This window comes from Microcebus murinus, chromosome 9 (genome assembly GCF_040939455.1).
Source record: "Microcebus murinus isolate Inina chromosome 9, M.murinus_Inina_mat1.0, whole genome shotgun sequence".
In the NCBI taxonomy this organism is placed as follows: Eukaryota; Metazoa; Chordata; class Mammalia; order Primates; family Cheirogaleidae; genus Microcebus; species Microcebus murinus.
Window position 1 is genome coordinate 98,784,392 of NC_134112.1, and position 24,645 is coordinate 98,809,036.

The 24,645-nt window shown below is 54.3% G+C and overlaps 1 protein-coding gene across 3 annotated transcripts in view; it reads right to left on the reverse strand.

Annotated features, from left to right (window-relative positions):
* The window catches only part of PRKAG2 (protein kinase AMP-activated non-catalytic subunit gamma 2), a 248,261-nt gene extending 240,254 nt beyond the window's left edge, over window positions 1–8,007 (reverse strand). For 2 of the 3 annotated variants that reach the window (XM_076006742.1, XM_012786215.3), the window contains exon 1: window positions 7,255–8,006. In XM_076006742.1, coding sequence (XP_075862857.1) covers window positions 7,255–7,368 — 114 coding nt within the window. In that variant the 5' untranslated portion in view covers window positions 7,369–8,006. Of the gene's footprint in view, window positions 1–7,254 lie in introns of all 3 variants that reach the window. The other variant, XM_012786213.2, reaches the window with a different exon arrangement.
* Between the last annotated feature and the right edge of the window lie 16,638 nt (window positions 8,008–24,645).

Below are 24,645 nucleotides of genomic sequence, written 5' to 3' on the forward strand. Positions count from 1 at the left end.
TGCAGTTATCAAGATGGGCTGGTCCGCCCTCCTAGAAGGGACGGGAGCCGGCCTGTTCCGTGTGCGAGCGTGTTCACCGTTCATGTCTGGTCGAGGGCAGGGAGGGTGGACGGAGCAGAGGGGGGGCCGGGTTCCCATCCAGCTCTTCGTGGGGTTGGTGGCTGTGCTCAACAACTTAGAAGCCCCCATAAAAGGAAAAAGGTTCCTGGAAACAGAAAGTCCCCTGGGCAGCGAGCCGAATAAATCATAATGAGAGAAGTAAAAGAAAACAAACAGTCAAGAAACAGCATCATTTAAAAGCACGTTAATTTTTCTGAAGGTTTCAGAAGATGCAAACTGACTTAAAAGTTACATAAATGAAGTCTGAGCCAATGAGGAGGCGTTAGCAAATAAAAAGTGCTTCCAAATGATTTCTTTAGTCGATCTAACGCTAAGCACAGTCAAAATTGCAAACCCGGAGTGGAGACGGGTAACACAGTGTTGCTAGGTTTTACTGGAGGAGGGCGGCTCGAAGCAAACAGGCAGGGAAAGATGCTCGTGAAGCACCGAGAGCCCTAAAAGTGTGTGATGTGTGAAAAGATGCAACATTGAACCCACAGGCTACGTGGGCTGCTGCTTCTGTTATGCAGCCTCAGCGCTCGAGCTGTCCTTTCAGTGAAATAACAGTCCAGGATTTAAATATTTGCACTTGTCATTAGGCTACCCTGCAGCATTTAGGACCTTTAGGACTTTGTTTATAGGACTGTCTTGTAACTCTCCACAGACAGGTGCCGGGACGGAGCAGGAGCAGGAGCAGGGTGAGGGGAGGCGGCTAGACTTCCCTTCCGCCACAGTTACCCAGGCAGTCCACCACGGAACAGTGAGGGTGGCTTTTTCTCAGCTGGGCCGTCTGTAAAGTGGGGATAAGAGGATGAGACGAGGAACTCAGCGCCGGGGTGACACCTCCGCCTGAACATGCAATGCTGCAGGTCCTCGGGCGGGGCCTGCTCTACACCACTCCCCGGGGCGCTGCCTGGTGCAGGTCCCTGCTCCCCCCGAGCCAGGCAGTAGGGTCTTCGAGGAAGGGGAATCCCACGGCCACACTCCAGCTGCCTGTTCCCTCCACGGGCCCAGCAGGGGACCGCGCCCAGCCCCTGCTCGGGGGCCATCTGGTCAGCCGTCTCAAAGCCAGGACATGGGCTTTGCCATAAATAAACCCTGGAGCCACAGGACAGTTCTGGGGGCTCCCTCTCCCAGTGGCCTGGCTACCAAAGGCCCTGATGTCATGCTCTGGGCCCTAAAAGGGACTGTGCTCAGAGCACCCAAGAGCCACTGAAAGGCTGAGTCAAGAAACCTTCCAGTGGGGCCTGTCAGGCCGCCAGCCCCCCCTCCCCAGGCTACTCTGGCCGGAGGCCGATCTAGGTGTTCATTGTCATTTGGAAGCCAGAAATATCCTAGGAGCCTCTACTGAACAGCCCGTAGCCAAGGCTATCTCTTCACGGCGACAGCTGAAAACATGCAGACAGACAGGGAGATGGTGGGCAGACAGAAGGAATAACTCACGGGGGCAGAAGGAATGGATGGGTTTTACACCAGCAAAGCTGGAAGCCCGTTGTTTTTAAACCCCAGCAGGCGCAAGAGTCACCTGGAGAAACGCAGATGCTGGGGTCCCAACCTCAGAGGTTCTGACCCCGTAGGTCTGCTGAGACTCAGGATTTTACATTTCAAACAAATACTGGGTGGCTCTACTTAAGCTGGTCCATACTGGGTGGCTCTACTTAAGCTGGTCCAGGAACCACACTTTGAAAAACACTGCCCTAAACCTTAACCCAACAAATCTTGCTTAGGGCGGCACAACCTGACCAAGCTCAAGGTTAAAGGCCAACATCAAGGTCCGAGCTGACACCTCCACTTTCCCAAGGCCAAGATTTTAATCCGGGGTGTTTCAGTGGGTGTGAGAGTAGAGCACACCGTCCTCAATGGCTCCTCCCGCCCCCGGGACAGGCCGTAGCTCCCGGAGTGCCACAGCGCGCCCCATCCGGCTGGACAGAGGCTGGCAGGCAGAAGCGGGGAGCGAAGGCCCCAGGCCCGTCATCGGCACGGAGGGTGCCAGGCCTCGGGCAGCGTGAGGTTTCCCTCCAGGCCACGCAGCAGGAGAAGGCACCGTGAGCCACGAGCCCGCCCAAGTCCTGCCTCCGCAACCTTCCGTGACTGGCCAGCTGCTTCTTGGCTCTAATTTTAGCCTGTCTCCCGTGACTGTGAAGGTTTCTGGAGCACCTCTCCCAAGGAGGCCGGGCCGGGCACGTGTTCCCTCTGTCAGAAAGGCCCTACCCAGCAGCGAACAGCTGAACTCCCCTAGCCTGCCTCAGTGTCCCCACAGGCTCCAGCCTCAGGTCCTTCTCATCGAGGCACTTCCCCCCCCCCCCGGGCCTCCTGCTCTGTCCCTGACTGGTAAACCCATGATAGGCCAGCCAGCAGTCACTGATTAAAGTACGTGTGTGAGGTGCATGGATTTCAGCACTAATAGCAATGCTGCTCTTTCTTAGACAAAAAGGAGAAAGAACATGCGTGTTCCCAAAGCTCTGGCAGAATGCCACTCACAGCCACACTTCCCCTGAATCATCTTCTAAAACCATCCCCACCACCTCTGTCATCGTCCCTGCTCTACATGAGGCATAGAGGCTCAGAGCAGAGGTGAGGCCGCATGCCAACTGGCCACTTATTTATTTATCTTTGCAACGGAGACTCTCTCTGTCACCCTGGGTAGAGTGCCGTGGTGTCATCATAGCTCACTGCAACCTCGACCTCCTGGGCTCAAGCGATCCTCCTGCAGACAGGGGGGTCTCGCTCTTGCTCAGGCTGGTCTCGAACTCCTGACCTCAAGCAATCCTCCCGCCTCGGCCTCCCAGAGTAATAGGATTACAGGCATGAGCCGCTGCGCCTGGCTTCACTCACTACTTTTAAAGGCCAGGGTAACCTCAGGAAGGAATCTGCTCTCAGTTCTTCCTCGACCTTTGGGTCTTCCCTTCTCCTCTGACAAGAGCCCATGGTTTGCCCACTGCCTGAGAAAGAGGCTGATATCAAGCTAGGCCACATCCTTGGTAGGCCCAAGGGCCCTCTTCCCTTCCCCTGGAAGGGGAAAGTCACTTTAGAGATTACTCAGTATTTCTGGGTCTCCATCACCTGCTACTACCCATTGACCCAAGGGTGTCCCCTAAAATGGATTCCCTTTTTCTAGTGCCCCGAGACTCACAGGTGCTACCGGCAGGAAGAGGGGAAAACAGGTAAAGCTACTCAGAGCCTGAGAGAAGGGGTCTTTGGTGATTCTCCCCACACTAGGCTGTGGTGCAGGCTGGTGTCCCGAAAGAAACCCGATCCAATTCAACAAAGAGACGAGCTGCTTGGACCCCAGGGACCCCAGGAAGCCTCCTCACCCCCAAGCCTGCTGGATGCCACCAAATGACCCCACTCACAGGACTGCCAGAGCCACAGTGTCCTTCAGGAGCATTTCCTTAGAATCCAAAACATCCTCGGAAACAGCATCCCCTCTGACGTGGGAGGACACACGTGCCCCAGATTCCGTATGCCACGCTACGACTGGGCCCACAGTTTCTCCCCGAACTGGTCCCTTATGCCAAATATCCCTAGATCAGTTCCTGCCAACTCACTCTGTGTCTCCCTGCCATGATTCGACATGGAGGCTCACCACCCTTCCTTCTGTGTCTCCTATCCGCCTTCTCTGATTTTGTCTCCTTGTGACCACAGTTCAGGCCCCAGACCCTCAACCCTGGAATTTTGCCAAAGCATTTGAGTTGGCTCCCCCGACGCAGGCCATCTTCCCATCACTCTGCTTTGCACACCTGCCCAGGTGAGTTCTCATGAAGCGTTTTCATCGCCTTTAATGGCTTCTTAGTTCAGGTCCCCAGCCCCCCAAAAAACGAAGCCCAGATAAGGACTTAGGTTCAGTACTTCATTCTAGGGCGTTCCAGCGAGAGAGTGGGGAATGTGAGGCAGGAATTGGCCAGGAAAGCCAAGAAGGGACATTAATCGGTGGGCCACCACTGTGGGCAATAGGGGCTCAACCCTACGAGGGACCCCAGTCACCCTGCAGAGCCAACATCAGAACTGCCCTGCCAAGGAATGGGGAGGCTGGGCTACCCCACCAGCTGCACCCCTTCTGGGGTGAGGGCCGCCCCTGGGGGCACAATCCAGCACTTCCAGGTGTCCCTGTACTTCCAGGTGTCCCTGCACTGGCCTGAGCAAGCTGCCATGGTCTGATAGGATTCGTTTGGGCAGAGAGAAAGGCACTGAGAAGCTGTCCACCAAGGCTGCAGGTTGGCTCAGGCTAGGCCCTGGCCTTCAAGGGCAGGCCAGCAACGGTGTCCACCACAGCCTCTCCCTGCCTTTGGAAGGAAGTCCTCAGGCCCTGAGCCTGGCCACCAAGGCAGAGTTGCCAGGTCAGATAGAGGACATCCAGTTAAATTGGGATTTCACATAAACAATGATCATTTTTTAGTATAAGTATATCCCAAATATTTCATGGGACATACTTGTGCTAAAAATTATTTGTTGTTTATCTGGAATTCAAACTTATCTGAGCATCTTGTATTTTTATTACTAAATCTGGCAACCCTGCTTCAGGGGCCTGCTGGATCCGGTCCCCAAACCCCTTTCTCCACGAGAAGCAGCTCTTCACTGTACCTGGGAGCAGCCGTCCAAACCCCCGACTCCGTGGGGCCACAGGGTGCTCAAGCCTGTTCCCTGCTGGGACCAGCGCCACCACTGCTCCCGCACGTCTCTCCTGCCTGCCGTGTCAGGTGCCAAAGTCTCTCTGAACACATCGCGCCCTTCTCTCACCTCTAAAGCAGGTGCCGCCTGCACTGGTCATCCTATGACCTGGATCACTGGCTAGCATTTGTCTAAAAGCCTTATTTTCCCAGCTCGGCCGTAACTCTCACCTAGCCTGGCACAACGATCAACAGGTAATTAGTATTCGGTCCCACCAGCAACAGCAAACCCTGTGGGGACTTAGACTGAGTCCCTCTCCTCCGCCCACCCCCACACCAGATCTCACCACAACCAGCACGCTAGGCACACGGGCACACTCGGGTAGCAGCTGTGGAACAATCGAATGAATGCTACTTGGTGTAAGGGCTGGATCATGCCAAGAATGTTGTAAGAAGCTGCCAAAGTCGCCACCAGCAGCAAGAAGGGTGGTCCGAGTATCCCAACTATTACGTGGTTTTTCAGTGTTCACAGCCTGGACTCTCCATCCTTTTTCCGGTTTGGGATTTGGTCTGACACCACCACTGGCACCGCCCCCCGTGAGCACGCCCACACACGCAGCCCTGGGGACTGGCCTCATCACCATTTGGCCTCAACACAAAACGTCCTGTCCACGGGACAATGCCCTGTTCTTTTTATTCTCTCTCTCTCTCTCTCTTTCTCTGTTTTTTACGTTAGGTGCTCGGGTGCCTGTGTAACGTCCATACGTCTATACAACACTTTAAATTTGTAAAGACCTTCCCATGCATTATTGTAAACATCCCTGTAAAGCAGGCAAAATGGGTATTATTTTCTACACCTGACAAATGGGACAACTGAGTGGTTAAATGGCTCATTCAGGTGACCCCTTGTCAAAAAGAGGTTTGCAGTAGCAATGTCTAACTTTTAACTGACAAATATGGTTTCAAAATGTTTTCCATGAGAGATCTAAACGGGAAGATTTCGTTTTGAAATAGAATGCTTATTCTTGCATGTTCAGCTGCCACGATGGTGGCCACACGGCAGCCAGGGCTCCAGTCACCTGCCCCCTGAGCTCCCCTGGCCAGGAAGAGCTGGCCCAGGGGCCACTTCAGGCTGCTGCCCTGCAGGTGACTGGGGCTCATTCCCTGGACTCCACCTTGTCATCTAAGTGTTACACGCATGTGGGCCTGGGGGGAATCTGAAAGGAAGAGCTGCACTCAGCAAACACAGGAGGACAGTGCTCCTGCGGGATTGGCAGTGGAAAGTTAGCGACCAGGCACTGCTGTCCCTGCTGCCCGGCAGGGTTAGCTCTAATGAGGTGTCCACGCAGCCCTCGGAGGAGGGTGGACTCACTGCACGCCCATCCTGCCCTGAGACCCGCCATCCGGGACAGAGAACAAAATAACATTCTCCACGAAGCCGTGTGTGTGTGTGCGCATGTGTGTGCGCGTGTGTGTACAAACATTTACTCAGTGGGCTGAGGCGGAGGGTGTGTGTGTGTGCGCGCGCGTGTGTGTGCGTGTGTGTGTGCGCGTGTGTGTGCACGTGTGTGTGTGTGTGTGTTTGTGTATGTGTGTGTGCAAACATTTACTCAGTGGGCTGAGGCGGAGGGTGTGTGTGTGTGCGCGCGCGCGTGTGTGTGCGCGCGTGTGTGCGCGTGTGTGTGTGTGTGTTTGTGTGTGTGTGTGTGTGCAAACATTTACTCAATGGGCTGAGGCGGAGGGTCCGACCCGGTAAAAGGTCCTACCACCCGACCCCCGAGAGGAGGCGAGGACAAGCGGAGGACAAGCGGCTGGGGACCACCTGGGCGGGCCACCCGAAGGGAAGGCGCCCGACCCAGCCCGCCGCTCTCCCTGGACAAAGTCAAGCCACAGACCCATCGAAGTCGCCAAAGTCCAGCGCATGCTGCCGCGTGGCCGGGGCTGAAGTCCGCCCAGCCCTGCACGGGTTAGGGGGCCCCCGAGCCCCCAAATACTACGGGGCCCGAAACACCACCCCGGGGGCGGGCGAAAGGAACGGCCGCGGAGGAGTCCCATCCCGGGCCCAGAAACACCCCGAGGGAAATTGGGGTGGGGAGGTCCGCTTGAGGGAGCAGCTACATAGCCCCCCCACCCGCTGCTGTCCCCACCCACCACCCCTCCCCCGCGGCCGCGCTGGGGCTCCACCTCCCGGAGCGCAGTCCACACCGTCCTTTTTCAGCAAAACAACACAGCGCGCCGCCCCCAGCACCCGCACCGGCGGGATCCCGGGCCACGCCCAGCCGCCCACCGGCCGCGCCCGGCCCGGAGCGCGCCCGGCGCCCCCTCGCGTCCGCAGCCGCCCGGCCCTCGCCCAGTACGGCCCCGAGCCCCACTGCACGCGGCTGGGGAGCGAGATCGAGCCCCGGCCCGGCTCCGGCCCCTCTACCCGCCCGGCTGCCGAAGTGACAGGAGGGGCTCGCACGGCGCGCGGGGCGCCCGCGTCAACCGCTCGGGCTCCGGGCGGGCGCGGCGGGCGGGCGGGAGCCGGGACGGCGGGGCTGGGACTCACCGGAATGTGCACTCGCAGCGAACGCCTCTTCTGGCTGGGATTCTTCTTGCCGCCGTTCCCGCCGGGGCTGGAAACATCTTTCTTCTTCTTGGTGTCCATGGCCGCGCTTCCCATAACTCTAAGCAGAAGTTAATTCCGGGTGACTCGTCCCCGGGATTCGGTCCTCGCCTTCTGTCCCCGGCCGCTGCTGTCGGACTGGAGCCGCGCGCTGTTACTGTCCTTCCCCCTGAAGCCACTCGTGGGCACTTCTGCGGGCGGGAGGGTGGAGCGGGTGGCTCGAGTCCGCGCGCCCCCGGAGTCAGCCGACGCGGGCTCCGCCAGCGCCGCGCCCGGTCTGCGCCCGCCCGGTTACGCGTGGCCCAGGTCTCCTGCCGGGTGACAAAGTTTTCTTCCTTTCGCAGAGCGAAGCAACATCCCCACGCGCTCGGCTCCTCCCACAGATTCCCAGAGGTAATCTGCAAGGCAGGTGCAATTAAAACCCGTAATTCGGAGAACCTGCCTCCGATGCCCGTGGCCGAGTGGAGCCTGGGCGACAGCGGGACCGTCCGCACATAAACATAATCCCCGGCCGCAGAATAAACCGGCCCGGGGCCGGGAACCAGGTCCGTCCTCCTTTCGGGGCGAGGAGGCGGGGGAAGAGGAGGCGCAAGGCGAGCACTCCTCGCAATTGGGCTGTCGCCGGCCGCGGGCGCACGCTCTGGCGGCGGCCCCGCGGGGAGGGGGCCCGGAGCCCCGCGGGCCAAGCCGGGCAGGGCGCCCTCTCCTCGGCCCCCGCCGCGCAGCGGCCGGGGGGGCCCGCGAGGGCCCGCGAGGGGCCGGGCCTGCACCGACGCAGGCTCGCGGGGCGCCGCGCGCTGGAGGGCGGCGCGCCTGGAACAGGAAGTGCGCGGCGTGCGGCGCGGGGCCCGCTCCCCACTACCGACGCCGCCGGTCGCCGCGCACGGTCCGCCGGGGCTGCGCTCGCTCGGAGCCGCTTTCTGATCCCCGTCGTGCCCACTGTCCGTTCATGCCCGACCCCCTAAGCACGCGCACGCACGCGCACCCCGCCCGCCGCAGGCCCGGCGGCGGTGGAAGTCCCGGCTCGGCTCGGGTGGGCTGCGCGGTGGCCAGCACGTGCTTCTTCGCAGAAACCCGTGGCCCCGGGGGTGCCGCCCCGCCCAGAGGGCGGTCTGTGGCGCGGGGTGACTGCGGGCTTTTCACCCGCCCCCAGCCCCCAAATCTGGCTTTTTACAGGTTCATCAAGAGTTGCGCAGTGTATCCGCGGTAAGTGCGTGTCCCCACGCTGCGGGGCACGCGGGGTTCCTAAGACTGCGGGGAGACGCCGGTGGAGGAGAGGGCCGGAAACCGAGCGGGGGCGCCACGTGCTGCCAGGCACTTTTGAGTGCCAGTCCTGGATCTGCCACCGCCCTGGCCCGGCCCCTAGGGGGTTGCGAGGAGGGGGGGCGGTGTGGCCCCACCCCCTATGCTTCCAGTGTTGGCCTCACCTTGGCACCTGGGTTGGAAGTAGGTGAGTGCTGGGTCTGGGGTTGCTTCCCCTCCTGCTCTAGTTTCTGAGGATGTGGTGACCCCGAAGGCCACCTGAGCTGCCGGAATGCTGAGTCAGCTCAGCTGCTGCTGTAATCAGTAATGCAGGGAGGGCACCACGCAAAGAACACAACTGGGTCGCTTTGGAGACACGGCTGGGTGGGGGAGACCAATGAGAGATGGTCTTCACTCCTCTTCAGGTGTGTGCTCTGGCCCTGCTGTCTTCTCAGGAGGCGTGGTCGGCCCACTGTAGGGCACAGCCTTAGGGAAAGCGCATGCCTCCCCCTCAGCCCCCAGAAGAAAGAAGCAACCCTGCCTCAGCCATCTTTCCCCGTTCCTCCTCCAGCCCACGTTCCAGCAGCTTGTGCAAAATCCCTGCAGTTTGGGTGGTTCCTTGGTTCACAGGCTGGGTTGGTATTCTTCCTCCTCCTTCTCCCCTGCTCTCTAATCCAGAACCAAGCCAGACTGGACGGTCTCCCAGTCCCAGCGCGGTGCCTGGCAGGGACCCCGTCTGGGTTCAGTAACCAAGTAGCCATCCTGGCCCCACAGGCGTGGGATTTCTTGGTCTTTCCTGGCTGGCTCCTAGTTAGAGGATGTATTCCACAAAATGTTCAAAACACTGGTGAGAAAGAGAGAAGGGCAGGCCTTTAGCCTATGTCCAGTGTGGTTTAAAGGACAAAGGGAGCCCACTCCCACCCACTAAAAATCACTCCCCGTTGTTACTTGTGTCATTTCTTTAGCTTACAATTTTAATCCTTGTCAAAAATGATGATTTACAGGGTGCATAAATCACTCCATTTGATGAGAACTGGCTTTGAAAGGAGAGATGAGGTCAGAGGGGAGAAAGTGGTGAATGGGCTGGGAGGTCACGGTGGGGCCCTTGGGGGAGAGGTCAGGAGGGGCCACAATGTTGCTTCTCATACTAAATGTTTGCTCTATGGGGCAGCTTTTAGCAATGGTTATAATGTGTGCTTTTATCAATTGATTTGCATAAATATGTAAAATCATTCATCAATAAATTTGTTCTCTGAGTTCAGACTTGAGTGCCTTCCAAATTAAACATTTTACTGTATTGCCTGCATTTTACGAACCTTTTACATTTTTTGGCCCTTGTGATGACCTCCTGCCCCATACCCAGGAGGAAGGAACGCTGCACAGAGAGCCCAAGAAGAGCGTGAGCACACAGGCCTGCTGGTGGGTGTCCCCACTCAGCCTAGTAGTGCTAGATCACACCCTTTTCGTCCTGTCCCTTTCTACTCAGTGGTCAATCAGGCCTGTCCAAGGAAGTCTCTATAGAAAGCCCAAGAGGACAGGGTTCAGGGAGCTTCCGGATAGCCAAACACGTGGTGGTTCCCGGGGTGGCGCCTCCCTTCTCCCTGTACATCTCCTAACTGATAAACGTAAGTTTCCCTGAGTTCTGTGAGCTGCTGTAGCAAATTAACGGAACCCAAAGACAGGGGGTGCAGGAACCCCAATTTATAGCCAGTTGGGCAGAAGTCCGAAGAGGCCCTGACTTGTGACTGGCATCTGCAGTGGAGAGGACACCCTTGGGGACTGAGCCCTCAAGCTGTGGGATCTGACGCTGTCTCCAGGTAGATGGCCATAATTGAATTGGAGGACACCCCACTGGTGTCCGCTGCAGAATTGATTGCTTGCGTGGTACTGGGGAGAAACCCAGCCCCTTTGGTCATGGGAGTGTTCTGTGTTGATGGTTGTTGTGGTGTGAGAGCAGAGGAAAAACAGTCAGGGTCTTGTATGTTCCTACTTCTGAAATCTGGGTGATTCTTATGTCAGAAAAAACTAGCCATTTTTCCTCTAAAATGATGTGAATAAATTGATCATGTATCTTCTGATCAGTAGAGTCTTAGAATGGAGGGAACATAGTAATTGTCTTGCTTTGGGGCACTTTTCTGAAAACCCCCATCTTCCCCTCCACCTTGGCGAGCACATTGGTATTTTAGCCAGTAGCTAAATGCGGTGTGCCCACGCAATGTGGCCTGTACAATGACCCCTGACATCCATTGTTTCTCAATGCCTACCTATGACCTCCTTCTCAAAACAAGTGCAGTAAGATCTGTGCTGAACAAAATATCACAAATTTGAGTAAAGATAGTACAGTGCTAACCATACACTAGCCGTACACTAGCCATACAACCATGGGCAAGTGACTCAGCTTCCCCATCTGTAGGAGAAACAAGATGGTTTTTAGAATATTTCTAAGCCCTCTTTAACGGGGGCTTGTATTTTGTATGTCTTTGTAATTTTATTGCTCTAGTTATTTTCTGTTGAATTTTATAGAAGTGTCATTCCACAATGAATCGGAATTTAAAAACAAACAACCAAAAAACCACCCCAGGTCCTTCACTACGGATGGTCTGGGATAGAACTTCTCAGGGGAACGGGGGGCATATCGAAAATGCTTCCCATTGCATGTAACCTAATTTTCCAAACTTACTTGTCCTCCTACACCCCCCCTTACTTTTTTTGTTGTCTTGTCATCCCATATAAATGAAAATGACTTTAGAAACCGTGAGTCATCTTTGTAGAATATTGACAACTGAGAAAGTCTTGGAATTGGGGGTGTCCTTAGGGGTTTGAAGTCCACATTTACTCTGGGCTCTCAGAATCTCGTGGTTAGAAGGAACCTTGGTGATCTGTACGGGTGAGTTCCCATACTCGGTGACAGTGTATTCCACATGAAAAAGAAGAAAGGAATTAACTTTTGATCACCAGTGACATGCCAGGCCCCATGTTAGTTACTTCACGTTAACTATCTCTCCTAATTTCTATTAAAATCCCCTGTAAGAACTATCATGTCCATTTTACGTTTGGGGGAAATGGAAACCTAGTTGCTAGAGAGTGCTTTGACATCCCTCCCACTCTGTCCATTGGTCTGGGCTGGCTGTGGCCCCTCCTCTTCTAAAAGCTTTGCTCAACGCTGACGATACTCTGTGACCTTGGACACACTACAGAACGTCTTAGCTGCCTCGGTCCCTTTGCCCGTGACCCAGAGTTGGCGAGAGCAGTGGCCTGTGTATTCAGGAAACCAGTGACTCAATTCTGTGGAAAAAAGCAGTTCTTGGAAAAACTAAACAACAAGGTCTGGACTCAGACTTTCTGCAAATGCTTTGATAACTCATCGAATGCCAAGAAGAGGGGGTGCTATCTAATCATGAAAACCAGGGCAAAGAGTCACATTCCAGCTTTTATTTCCTGTAAGGTTGGACAATGACCGTGTAATCTGTGACGGTCTCTGCTCCCTGGTTCAGACGGCGCCGTTAATGCCAATCCGCGCAGACGGGTGGAGGCAGGGGCCCGGGACCAGCAGGAACGCTGCTTGGGGACAGCACATCTCCTAACCGCCCCTTTCCAGGTGTGGTTCCATTTTCCAGGGCACCTGTGCCAGCCACCTCCCTTACCTGTGTCTCAGGCTGCGCTTCATCCATCATGCCAGGTAGCCATAAGGCATTCCTGATCGCGAGACCCAGGAAGCGCGTTAAGGTAAAGGTGAACTCCGTGGCGTGTTCTCCCGAGCAACAGCCGTGCTGTGCGTATTCTCTCTCCAGAGAACAGCTGGTGCCTTAGCCAGCTCTGCTAAGTGCACAGTCAGCAGTTCCGCAGAATAACAGGTGCAGCGAGCAGAGTGCGTGAGCTCTGTGCGGTGGGGAGGTACCTGTTTGCGGAAAAAAGGAATAGATAATCCCAGCACTGATGCCCCCTTCCTGACCACGGGTGTTAGTCGTGGAAACAGCATTAGTTGGGGATAAGGTCTTTGGTTCTGCCAACGCTGCCTTCATAATTGTTTTACAGAGTGTCCCCTGTGACTTTTGTCCTAGTGATCTAGCGTAACCTCCCATTGGGGCGGAAGGTTTGGGTTGCAGAATTTGACTAAAGGTCTGTGTGCGTTGGTTCTTGACTTAGTTATGATCTTTGAACGTGTGATAAACATACCAATTAACCTTTGGGAATTCTGAATTCCATTATTGACCGAGTGTGGCCTTTGGCTGATTTCTGCCCTCTCACCCATCTATTGGTACATGACTGAAAATAATGCAGATTAATTGTAATGATTTCCTGAGCAAATCATATTACTTCGGGAATTATACTGGCCCCAAAGTCCTAAGTTATGGTCGGTTACAAATCTGTGCTAGTCTGTCTGAAGCTCTGGCTACCAGCGCCACTGACACCATCCATTCAGGCCACTAGCAGCTGATTTCCGGCCCTGACCCTGGCATACCAGTTGTGGCTTTTCAACAAGACTCTAGAAAAAAATACGTTTTCCTGGTATGCCCTTGGGATTGGCAACATTTGGGGAACAAAGTGCTGGCTCAGGATCTGGATCTTCAGGTGCGTTTAGGTGTAGGCCTGTTGACCTCCAAGCCCGCATTGTGACATCCTGACTCTCAGAGGAAGCTGTGTCCCTCCCAGAAGGGCCCAACCAAACCCTTAGTTAGAGCCCTGCAAGACCCTGCCAGAATCCATCTCTGTCCTTGTACCCTAGCACTTTATAGCATAATCAATAAATGCCGATTTTGTGCACAAAGCCCACAAAGATGCTTAGCATGCAGGACAGCTCTCAAGGACATCGTGGCTTTTGACAACTCTCCTTGGGCCATGTGGGTCAAATGGTGTTTCTTAAGATGTTCCTAAATATAGCTCCTAATAATTGGGTGAAGAGAGAATGGGGAGAGACTTTCCAAGTAGGACTCTGTGCCACGGGCTGGCAGAAGGTTCCTTGAGACCCTTACAGAGCACACTCCCAACAGAAAGGCTATGCCTGTTCTTCCTCTGCCCCCACTCATGGTAGCGTTTTACCCTGTAGGTCAAAAAATAAAGCATAATGGCAAAGTTCATTGTTCTCTGACCTGCATAAGAGGACATTTTCCTGTCATTGCAGATCGTATTTAGCCACGACCCAAGGGGTTCCCAACATCTTACAGGGATGGCTGCAGAGGTTTCTTTGGGTACCCAGAGGATATTCTTGTGCAGGGAAGGGCTGGGCGGGGCTCACTGCCAACACACAGCATTTGCCAAAGACTCCCAGTGCTCACCGTGGCCAACGCTGAGGCTGGTGAATCTGTCCCCTGCTCTCAGAGTTAGAATGCAAGGAGAACAGCTGTTTCTCGTGGAGATTTAGGAGGAGCCTCCCTCCATAGCACCTGCTGGCTCCAAGTCTCTTCTTTGTCTTTGCAGGTTTAAATGGTTGTGAATCGTTCACCAAGATGTTCACGGCTACGTCTGTAGAGGATTGTGTCATTGGAACCAATCCCTCCAACATATCAGTCAGAATGCAGATGTGCTCATTCGCATGGGGGGTGTACTTCTGTATGGCGTTGGTCTCTGTGCTCAGATCCAGTCCCTGTCCCACCCTGCACCATGCTGCTGGGAACTCCAGTACCAGGATCTTTTGCCCACTGGCGTGTGGCCATGTGTGGCCAACAGCAGAGAGTGGGATGGTGGGGGTGGCAGGGTTGGAGGACAGCAGCCAGGGGATGTCTTCTGCTCTTGTTTGGCCTTGGGCAGCATCGTGGGCAGCATGTGCTTCCTCCACGGCCCTCACCCCACTAGCCAAACCCTCCCTTAGGGGGCCCCGCTGCTGCCGGGCAGCCCTGACCATGGCTCTAGAGTCCACTGGACATTTGAACAGAAATCCGAAGGACGTGATTGAGCGAGCCATGTGAGTAGCTGGGGAAGAGGATTCTAGAAGAGGGAAGTGGGGGCGTGGGATGTTGGAAGTTCGGTGCAAAGGAGGGTGGTAGGGCACAACATTTCGGATGGTAAGGGCTTCGGCCTTTATATGAGTGAGATGTGGCAAAGTCGAGGCACCTCCACTAGGAGAATGACACAATCTGGTCTAAGTTGTCAAAGGGTCGGCCTGGCCGCTAGGTAGCGAACAAGGTCTCTAGAGGACAAGGAAAGAACGGCTGAGCACAGTGAGCGGCTGTCACTATCATCCAAGCAAGAGGCAAGAGGCTCGGAGCGGAATAGGAGAGGCGGGGTGGCTGGAAGCGGTTGTTTCACAGGATTCTGTTGTTTCAAGACAGAATCCCCAGAATTTGCTGATCCACTGGACATGCGATCAGAGAGAAAGAAAAAGTGACATTTGGCTGTAAAGTTTTTGGCCCAGGCAACCGGAGTGACCCCATTTACCAGAGTGGCAGAAACAAGGAGGGCCGGGGACAGGGAGTTTGCTCTGGGACACGGTGACGTCCAGACGCCTACCGGACACCCACTGAAGGGAGGCAGGGAAGCCGGCTGGCTGCAGACGTAAGTTTGGAAGCCACCCGCGTAACCACAGACGGCGGTTAGAGCCGCGCGGTGAGAGCGTAGACAGCAAGGAGAAAGGTCGGAACTGCAGCCCGCGGCCTGGGCCGGGTCATCAGGGAATCGGGGAAAAAGCGGCGCCCGGCAGCAGAGAGAGAGGTGTCCCCGGAAGGAAGGCGCTGTGAGTCAGAGGAGGACTCGGTGGACCGTGGCACTTGGCGACAGGGAGGCCCGGGCAGGCTCACAGGAGCAGGGCAGCGGGAGGGCAGCAGCCTGGTGGGAGTGGGCTCAGGAGACGGGGGGAGGGGACGTGGGAGGTGGTGGGCGACCGTGTTTCGGAGCTCTGCTGTACAGGGGAGCAGAGGAACGGGCGGTGGGCAGGCGGGGGGATGCGGTCGAGAGAGGGCCTGTTTTCTCAAGCTGGGGGGTACTCCAGCGTGCTCGGGAGCCCCTGACCCCGTGACCGTCTGGGGAGGGCGTTGATGCTGCCGGAAAGAGGAGGACACAGGGCAGGCGCAGACTGCTGGCACAGGCAGGAGGATGAGCCGTCCCGATAGCAGTGGCCTTGGTGGGAGGGGGACAGTTCGCCACGTGACAGGAAGGGACCCGGTGGCAGGCAGGGAGGCTCTTTCCTGAGCGAGCGTTTCCACTTTCCAATGTGTGAATGTTCCTGTCCCTCCACGCCTTCGCCGACACAGATCTATTTCCAACTTTCTGACATTTTGCCGGTCGGCCAGATGACGGTAGTGTCCTGTGCTTTTGCTGTGCGGTTCTGGAGTCAGGACTGAGGATGAGCATCTTCCTGTACGTTTGTGACTTCTTTTCAGCTCCCGCTCTGTGAATTGTCTGTTTGTGATTTTTGTCTATTCTGTTGGCTTTGTAGGTCGTTTTCTTTTCTTGCAGGAGCTCTTCATATGTTAAAGGAATTAGCTTCTTGCCAGTGTGGGTTGCAAATATTTCTTCCCTGTTTATTGTTTGCCCTTTGACTTTGTTGATTGTGTTTTTTTCATGCAGGATTGTTTTCCTTTTAATATGGTGTATTTTATTGAGGCTACTGGGGTTTTCTGTCACATTTAGAGAAGTCGTTCCTACTTCGAAATTGTTTTTAAAATCTCTCCCATATTTACTTCTGCATTTTTATGGTTTCATTTTTTTTTTTTACTTTTTACATGCAAATGATTGTACATTTAAATCTTTGATCCCTCTTGTATTTACTTTGGAAAATATGTGAAGCGGTGGGGGACGGGATGTGCTTTTACAGTCAAGTTTGTCCTGTTTATTGATGCTGGGCAGGAGGCCTGCACCGGTCCTGCACCACGAACGCTCACGTGCCAGGCTTGGCAGTCACGTGCCTGCCGGAGCCCCCGTTGTCTCCTGTGGGAAGTGAGACAGCCGGGCCGGGTGATCTCCCAGTCAGAGATCACCCTGCGTCAGAGCGTCCCCGCGTCTGCCGAGGGTGTTCCGTTCCTTTCTCTCTGGGTTCTTGGAGAACCGAGTTGGACACCAAAAGTTGGTGTGATAGATACAAGGACCGGCTGTCTTTTCTTCCTGCTTTCAGGCAATAAATATTTATTGAGCATGTCTTGTGTGATGAATCAGCACAACCCACCTGCACTGATCGGTACGTCGGATGCCCGTCCTGTGGGCGGCAGGCCAATAGTGCCTTCCCCTGAAGGAGCCTGGGAATGATTCCATGTTGGACACGTAGACAGGGAAATACCTGATAAACTCACTCCCGTCACAGAGCAAGAAGCGTGGGCATGCAGTAGTGTCTGTCTCACAGAGCGTTCATGGATATGAGCTCATTTAATGCTTAACAATAATCGTATGTCCCCCTGCCCCCCCCCCACACACACACAAATAGAAGGTTCAGAAGGCTGAGCGACTCACACAGGGGCTCTGCACACGATCTGAAGGCTAGCAACCGCCACAGGTGGGTGAGCCTGGTTCCGCAGCCTGCGTCCTGCCCCACATGCTGATCCGATGGGCTCTTTGTGGTGGTTCTTGTTATATGTCAGCTTGACCAGGCTGTGGTGTCCAGATTTTTAGCCAAAAGCTGGTCTAAATATTTCTATGAAGGTATTTTTAAAGACGAGACTGATATTTAAATCAGTGAAACGTAAAGCAGGTCACCCTACAGGGTGTGGTGGGCCTCACCCAATCAGTCGAGGGCCTTAGGAGAAGAGATGAGGGTCCCCCCAGGGAGGAAGGAATTCTGCCTCCAGACAGCCCTCTGACCCAAAACTGCAGCCTCAACTCTCACCTGAGTGTCCAGCCTGCCCTGCAGATTTCAGACTGGCCAGCCCCTACAGTCACAAGAGTGAATCAGTCTCATCTGTCTATTAAAGTGAATCAGTCTCATCTATCTTGCTCTCCCCTCTCTCTCTCTCTCTCTCTCTCTCTCTCCATACACATGTGTATAAAATATACACACATATATACACACTAGTACTTCTATTTCTAGGGTTCTGGAGAACCCTAATACATTTTCCTCCCAGGCAAACTCGCAGTCAATATTTAGGACAAGGGAATAAATGACCAATGTGGCATTGCAGCCACCTGCAGAGAAGCAGTGGGGCCGGAGCTGCAGTTCCTTGTGGCCACTGCCCTAATGACACCACGCAGGGATCTGCCTGCTCCTGTTACTCAGGAGCTGGCCTTGGGGCTTTAAAGAGGTGCTGAGGAAGGAGCGGGCTCTGCGGTCAGACCTGCCCCGCCACTGGCCGGTTGTGTGACCGAAGGCAGGTGGCATCACTGCTTGGTAAGAGAGGGAGAGGGATGTCCAGGGGTGTATTTGTTCCTTTCTTTCAGTCCAAAACCCAGAGCACATTTGCTATTTGCTTTCCAGAATTTTGCAGAGTTGCAGAAAGTCCACAGTTCCCTGGGCACATGCCCTGTTGCTTTCTGAATTCCACACGGCCTGCACCCAGAGGCACCCTCACCCCAGAGGAGAGCGCATTTCCTAGAAGTACTGTTCCCAAGGGGCCAGGGCAGCCGAGGGCCTGGCACCTCACAGTGGGAGCAGCATTTTGCAGAGTGGTCCTCAGGCACTTGCTTCAGAGGGACCCTGGACTTTCCTGGGTTCCTTCCCCAGGCTCTGGTTGGGCAATCTGGGGGAGAGAGAGAGAGGGAGTGTGTGTGTGTGTGTGTGTGTGTGTGTGTGTATAGTTTGAGATCCACTGGTCTCGCCCTTCCTCTGACCCTTGGAGTGCATTTTGCTAACCAGAGACGAAGCAATTGCATGCTTTGCTTCTCTCTTTCCTTCCTGGAGAATTGCAGGTTCTGGGCAACTCCGCTGTTACCCCTGGGGTGGGCTGCAGAGGATGCTGTGGAGAAGGGGCTCCTGCCCCCCACTGTGCCACGGAGGGAGAATTCGGGGAGGGACGCTAATGCTTCCCCTTCCCATTTTAAGTAAACGGTATTTGCTGTTATTTGGACCGTTATTAATGTATTTGTGTATCTGAAGCTATCTGCAAATATCCTCAGATCCTTGCTAAGGAGAGATAATGTTGTGTGAGAGGTCATGGTGAGTATACGAGTTGCTCGTATAGGAGTTGCTGGGTTTTTTAAGTCTTTCTAGAGTGACTTTTAGATTATTGCATAACGGGGAATGCGCTCAAGGCCTGTAAGTGCGACACGACCTCAGGACTGGGTGGAAAGAAGGGATTCTTATTCAGACAGAAGAGAGATCGCATGGGATTTAAGAAGGGAGCCACTTGGTGTGCTGGGCTTTGCACGGGGCAGTCTGGAGGAAGAGGGACACAGTTGTTTGGGGTAGGTCTCCAACGAGAAGGGCACCGTGGGCAGGCTGTTTCTACGTAGAACTGTTCCAGGCAGAACTTTCTGAAGCCCTGTTTGGAAGGACTCAGTTTTATTAGGGCCAGATCTACGTGGTTGCTAGGCAACATGGGGATTTGATAGTTTGAAGCATAAAAAAGACATGTGCTAACATCCCCAGAAAGAAATTCCTGTTTGGTCTTACAATGAAGAATAGTTGTCTTTCTCCTGAGTTCCTGGTCTGTTTGAACCTTGTGGGCACTAGAGCTGGCTAGAACATAGGTCTTCCAAACCGTGGCACACCCATAGCAAGTGCATATTCCTGGCTTGACATATCCACATATATGGCATACATTAATTGCTTTCGCTTCCTTTTGAGGGAACGTACCTCCCCTAGTGCAATATTTAGGTCTGGTAGGAGATGCCAGTATTCTGCCTCACTGCCCCCCCCCACCCCAGCTCAGCCAATCATAATTGTCCTCACTCAGGGGTGTGGTCTTGGGTGGCCAATCAGAGCCCTTCCCTGGGATTCTAACTAGAGCTGAGAAAGCCTTTTCCATTCTTATCCCAAGGCTGTAAGACTTTGGCCTGGAGCTGCACCTGCTCCAGGGACAGCTGGCCTTTGAGCCTAAGTACAGAGCTCAGAGGTGGGAAGAACATCAAAGCGCTGATCCCAGTTCTCCCTGTGAGCTAAGACAATCCTGGCATCTTCTTAAGATAAGGTTGGATTTCTGTCTCTTGCAATGCATGAGTCCTAACTAATAAAATTCTCACTTTTAATTAACTTAATTGCTTTGTAGTTTTTGTCCCCTATTCTTTCTAGAATAAGCAGGAGAGGAAAAGAAGGGAGGCAGGGAGGAGAGAAGCAAAGGAAAGAAATGCTGTGTAACAGAGTTAGTAACTAATATGATCACCTGTTATTTAACTGTTGCAGCCTGCCCCTCTGCCCACGGCCACCTCCCACACCCTTCCCCGTGGCCAGGTAGCCCTGCATTCATGACCTGCCACCACCTCGTGGGCCTACAGCGTGAGCGTGGGAGCCGTGTTGAACAGGGAACAATGGTGGCTTGCATCACCAGGCCCATTCGGAGCGTCCGTGGGGATGGAAGGCCTGGTGGCTCTTAAGACCCCACCCTCTACTGACGGGTGGCCTTCCGACGCCTCCCCATGCTGTGGGATGCTGGGCTCATTTCACAGGCTCAAGTAAAGCAAAGGCATCGGATATTCTTGTTACCCTGGGGATTTAGATGAATAACTGGTGAAACCTGAGCGCATAAATCTCCTATAGGAAAAGAACTTTGCCTTTGGAATTGAAGAGAGCCCGAAAGTAAAGCTTACTAATGACTGTGATTAGCAATGTCCATTAGTAATTTTTCAAGTTACTTGAGCAAGAAATAAAATAGTGATTACAGAACCACGACTCAGAGCCATCAGCCTGTGTTGCTTATTTACTCCGACAGGCATAATTCAGGGTCACTCGATTTATGGCTAAACCCCCTGGCGCCGTAACCAGATAACTCTGGGCTGAGAGGATGGCTGAGGAGTGAGGAAAGAGAACCAACCTCATTCCGGTGTCCTCTTACCTCTTCCACATCTGTTTGGACCCTTGGATCTCTTTCCACTTTAAAATTCAGATTCACAAAGTGGTTGATCCCAGGGCAACATGAGATTGCAAAATGCCCTGCCTTGCGTTCACTTCTGTCATGCAGGCTCACTGAGAGCAGAGGGGAGGATGTAACAGAATACAAACAGTAGCATTGCAACATTTCATTGGGAAGATCTGCATTTATTCTAATGATTTTCCCAATGCCCAAAGTATTTTGGAACTCCCTTTTTAAAAAATTAATTTAGTGAATTTAGCCTGTGAAGTGTTTTTGCAAAAACACCCAGAAATGTCAATGTCAATAAATCTGTAATGGAATATTTGTGAAGGAGCTTAGCAAAATCATCTGCATAGCATAGGCACATATATCACCTGGCTGAGATTCCTGCTGCAGGTCAAAGTACAATCCCGGTACCCCAGTCTCCATCCATATCTCTCCAGTCTGTGAGTTTTACTCTGACCGACCCTTATCTCTGAACTGTTGGATCTGCTCCAGGCTGAGACCCTAGCCTCATGGGGATCACTTGGTTCCTCTCTTTCACTCTGTCATCATACAGACAAACCGACAACCTCACAGCCCCCGTTTCCTGCTGTGTCTGGATAGTTGGGAAACTTGGAGAAGTAGATGTCACCGTGGGATTAGACACGAGAGAGACTGAAGGTAGAAAATGCCTGTGACAGCCACAGGGAGGAAGGGCAGGACACTGGTGGAGAAAGTGGGAAGGATTTGGTAGCAAAATCCTCAGACTGCAGCTCAGTCCTCAGAGTCTTCAGTTAGAGGCTGCTGTGAAAGGAAGGAATGGGCCTGCTCTGGGACATCACATCCTGTCCCTGCCTGGGGACAGCTGGGGTGTCGTGGCCCGTTTGCAGGATGGAGGATGAACACAGAACACAAAACACAAACGCAGAACACAAAGAAAAACACGGACACACATACAGATGGTTGACTTGAGTAATAATACACCGGGTCCATTTTATTTTTATACTCTAAAAAATTAAAGTTAGTTCCTTGTATGTAACCACCCAGGCATTGCAGTAATGGCCATAAATTCCAAAATAGGTAGCCTTAGGGAAGCAGATATCCCCTGGCTCAAGGTTTCCAGATGGTTGCTCTAGGCGCTAGGCATAGATCACGGACTGAGATTAGCAAGGATGGGCAAGGTGAGCCACAGGGGGCATTTCTCATCCCCAGCTTCTCTTAGGGTGACCCCCTAAGATCTTCGGCTGAACCCTGGCGGCTGTGCCTGGCTTAGGTCGCCCCTCCCTTGAGGGGTCTTACACGTCATTGACTAACCAGCCATTTTATGGGGTGTGGCAGCAATCACAGGAACAATATGTTTATCGTGTGGCTTCCAGACCCCCAATGCCATGGAGCGGGGCCGCTCTTGCTACTCGCAGCTCAGGTCCTTTGTTATGCCTCTAGGCAACACCTTTGTTTATCACAGGGAGCCTGTCTGGAACACATTACTTTCAAACACTCTGGGCAGAACAAGTACATTACTCACTAACTTCAATTCTTAAACTAGGAAAATATATGTCAGTCCCCTACACTGGGGAAAGTGTGAAAGACCAAAGGGGAGGTCTGGGCTGTCAGTCAAGGGTGCCAGACCCCCAGGCGTCTGCACAGTGACTCTCCCCGGGGCTGGCCACGAGCTCCAGGCTCATCTCCTCCCACCACTGACACCATTAACACTGCATCCGCTTCTCTGGGAGGGAGGAGACCCGTGTGGCCACCCTCCTCCGAGACCCACCAGAGGCTGCCTGCCTCAGTCCCCAGAGCCGCGCAGCAGTGCCTCCCCCAAGAGTCAGACCGGCTGGCCTCTCTGGCCCATATACATGTTGTTGTGGGTTAAATTGGGTCCCCTAAAAGGGAACATGGAAGCCCTACCCCCCAGACCTTATTTGGATACAGGGTCTTTGCAGATGTGATCACGGTGAGATGAGGTCATACCTGATGTCGGCGAACTCTGATCCACTGTGACTGGTGTCCTTATAAGAAGAAAATACAGAGACGCAGAGACAAACGCAGGAGGTCCTGTGACAATGGAGACAGAGGTTGGAGTGACGCCTCCACTGGGCCCAGCCAAGGGACACCAAGGATTGCCGGTGACACCAGAAGCTGGAAGGAGCCTTCAGAGGGAGCGTGGCCCTGTTGACACCTTGATTTCAGACTCCTGGCCTCCAGAACTGTGACAAAATAAAGTTCTGTGTTTTAAGCCACCCGGTGTGCAGTACTTTGTCACGATAACCTGCAAACTAACACGCAGGCCTTTCTCGGCTGGGCCTCCACCCATCTGACCCAGGCCCCCCTCTCCCGCCTGGAGCTCCTGGCTCCTCCCCCACCGCCCCCGCTCCCGGCTCCCGCAAGGCCCCCCCTGCGCCGCCCCCGGAGGGCTGCGCTCTCTCCCCCTGCCCTGCTGAGCTCCCAGCACAGCCCTGCTCCACGCCACACCCATGAGCACTTAATTACATGCTGCCTTGCTTGATTCATTTCATATCTCACCTTGCTCCTAAACGGGTTTTAGGCAACGGCTGCTTCCATTGTTTGCCCAGACGTTTGTCTCTGTTATAATTTTTCAACACTGACTCCACCGTTTATTTTTAGTCTCAGACCTGGGACACCTGAGTGCACAACAGGCCCCCACATGAGGTTTTCGGGGCCTGCGCGGAGAGGCGCCCAGACGGCCGGGGTGCAGGTCGCAGAGGAACCTGGCTGAATGGACCCCACCCACCTTCACCTCCCGACGCCAGCGCACCACACGTCTGCAGCCCTCACACCCGGTGTCAGAGGACATTCCGCTTTCAGGACGTGACCCTGTCGCTTAACCAGCCAAGTGTCACGTGAACGAAAGCAAAAGCTATGAGCGTGACATGTGGGATTTGGGCAGGGCCCCAAAGTTAAACCCACTCAAGCCTCAAATTCCCCAAGTCCTTTAATAGCTCTCAGTAGGAAAAAAAAAAACAAAAAAAACTTAAATTCCAGACGGTGCCACATGAAAGTTACACACAGAAAGGGGACACGAGGGCTGATTCCAAGTGTGAACCAGAGGCTGCTTGCATTCGGTGTTTCAGCAGCCTCAGTGAGCACCCACGGACCTCGAGCTTCCGTGTTAATTAAGACAGGGATTAGCTCATCTCCAGTCGAGGCCAGAGAACCACCAGGTTTTGTGACGCAGGCGATTTGGCAGGTGGCCTCGCAGGCGCTGCTGGGTGTGATTAGCCCGCCCCGGGCCAGCGGTGCTCGCGGGCGCCCGGCCCCGGGCAGGCAAGTTCCGACCTGCGAGGGAAGAGCTGAGGGTTTGGAATAGTGATCTCTTTGCAGGATCCTGGGAGAGCCCCGGGGGCCCCTGCTTTCATCCTCGCTTCTTCAAGACAGTGACTCATTCAGGGTCACAGGGCGGCAGGGAGCCACACGGGGCCGTGCTTGCAGGCTGCCGGCCGCTGCCGTGAAAGTGCCGCACAGGCCTTTGCTTTAAGACTTGCAGGAGGAAGTATGTGAGACAGCAGCGTGGACTACGCGAAGCCCTCTGTAAATATGCAGTATTTCTATGGTCACCGTGGCCTCCCACACACCAGAGAAGCCCACAGAACGAAGGACATGAGTCTTTCACTGGGATGTCCGCTCTGCCTCATCCAGCCTGCCGGGTCCGGCGTTTCGGAGCTTCCTGGGCAGGGGGAGAGTCCGCCCGAGCAGAGGGGCCGAGGGCGGGTGCAAAGGGCTCAGCCCAGGTGCGTGGCCCCAGGTGACCCTGCCGCCTACAGTCATGGGTGCCTCCACTTGCAGCAAAGGGGTCTTTGGGGCTCCTTGTGGAGGAAGAGCTCCCAACTTCAGGCAAACCCCTGAAGACTGACGTCCCTGTCCTTCTTGCCTGTTGGTAATGGGGTGCTTGGGTGCCCCTTTTCCAGAAGGCTGTTCCTTATTAGCCCAGGGGTAGGATGGCCCCCCCATCTTCACTTCACCATTAGTGGGCTTTGGGGATACAGGCAAACCCCCCCCCCCCAGGCTCTCAGGGCCATTCCCATGACCTGGTTGTCCAATCCTGTTTCTCATCTTTATTTTAATGGCTGTTATATCCGTGCCTTTCTTGTATGTGATCTCATATGTTTTTTCTTCTAAGCAGGAGAGGCACAAATCACGCATTTGCGTATCACCTTGCAGTCAAAGGTCAGCACCGGAGTGCCTAAAATGGCTGAGGATTGCGCAGGAGAAAGCACCGCTGGTG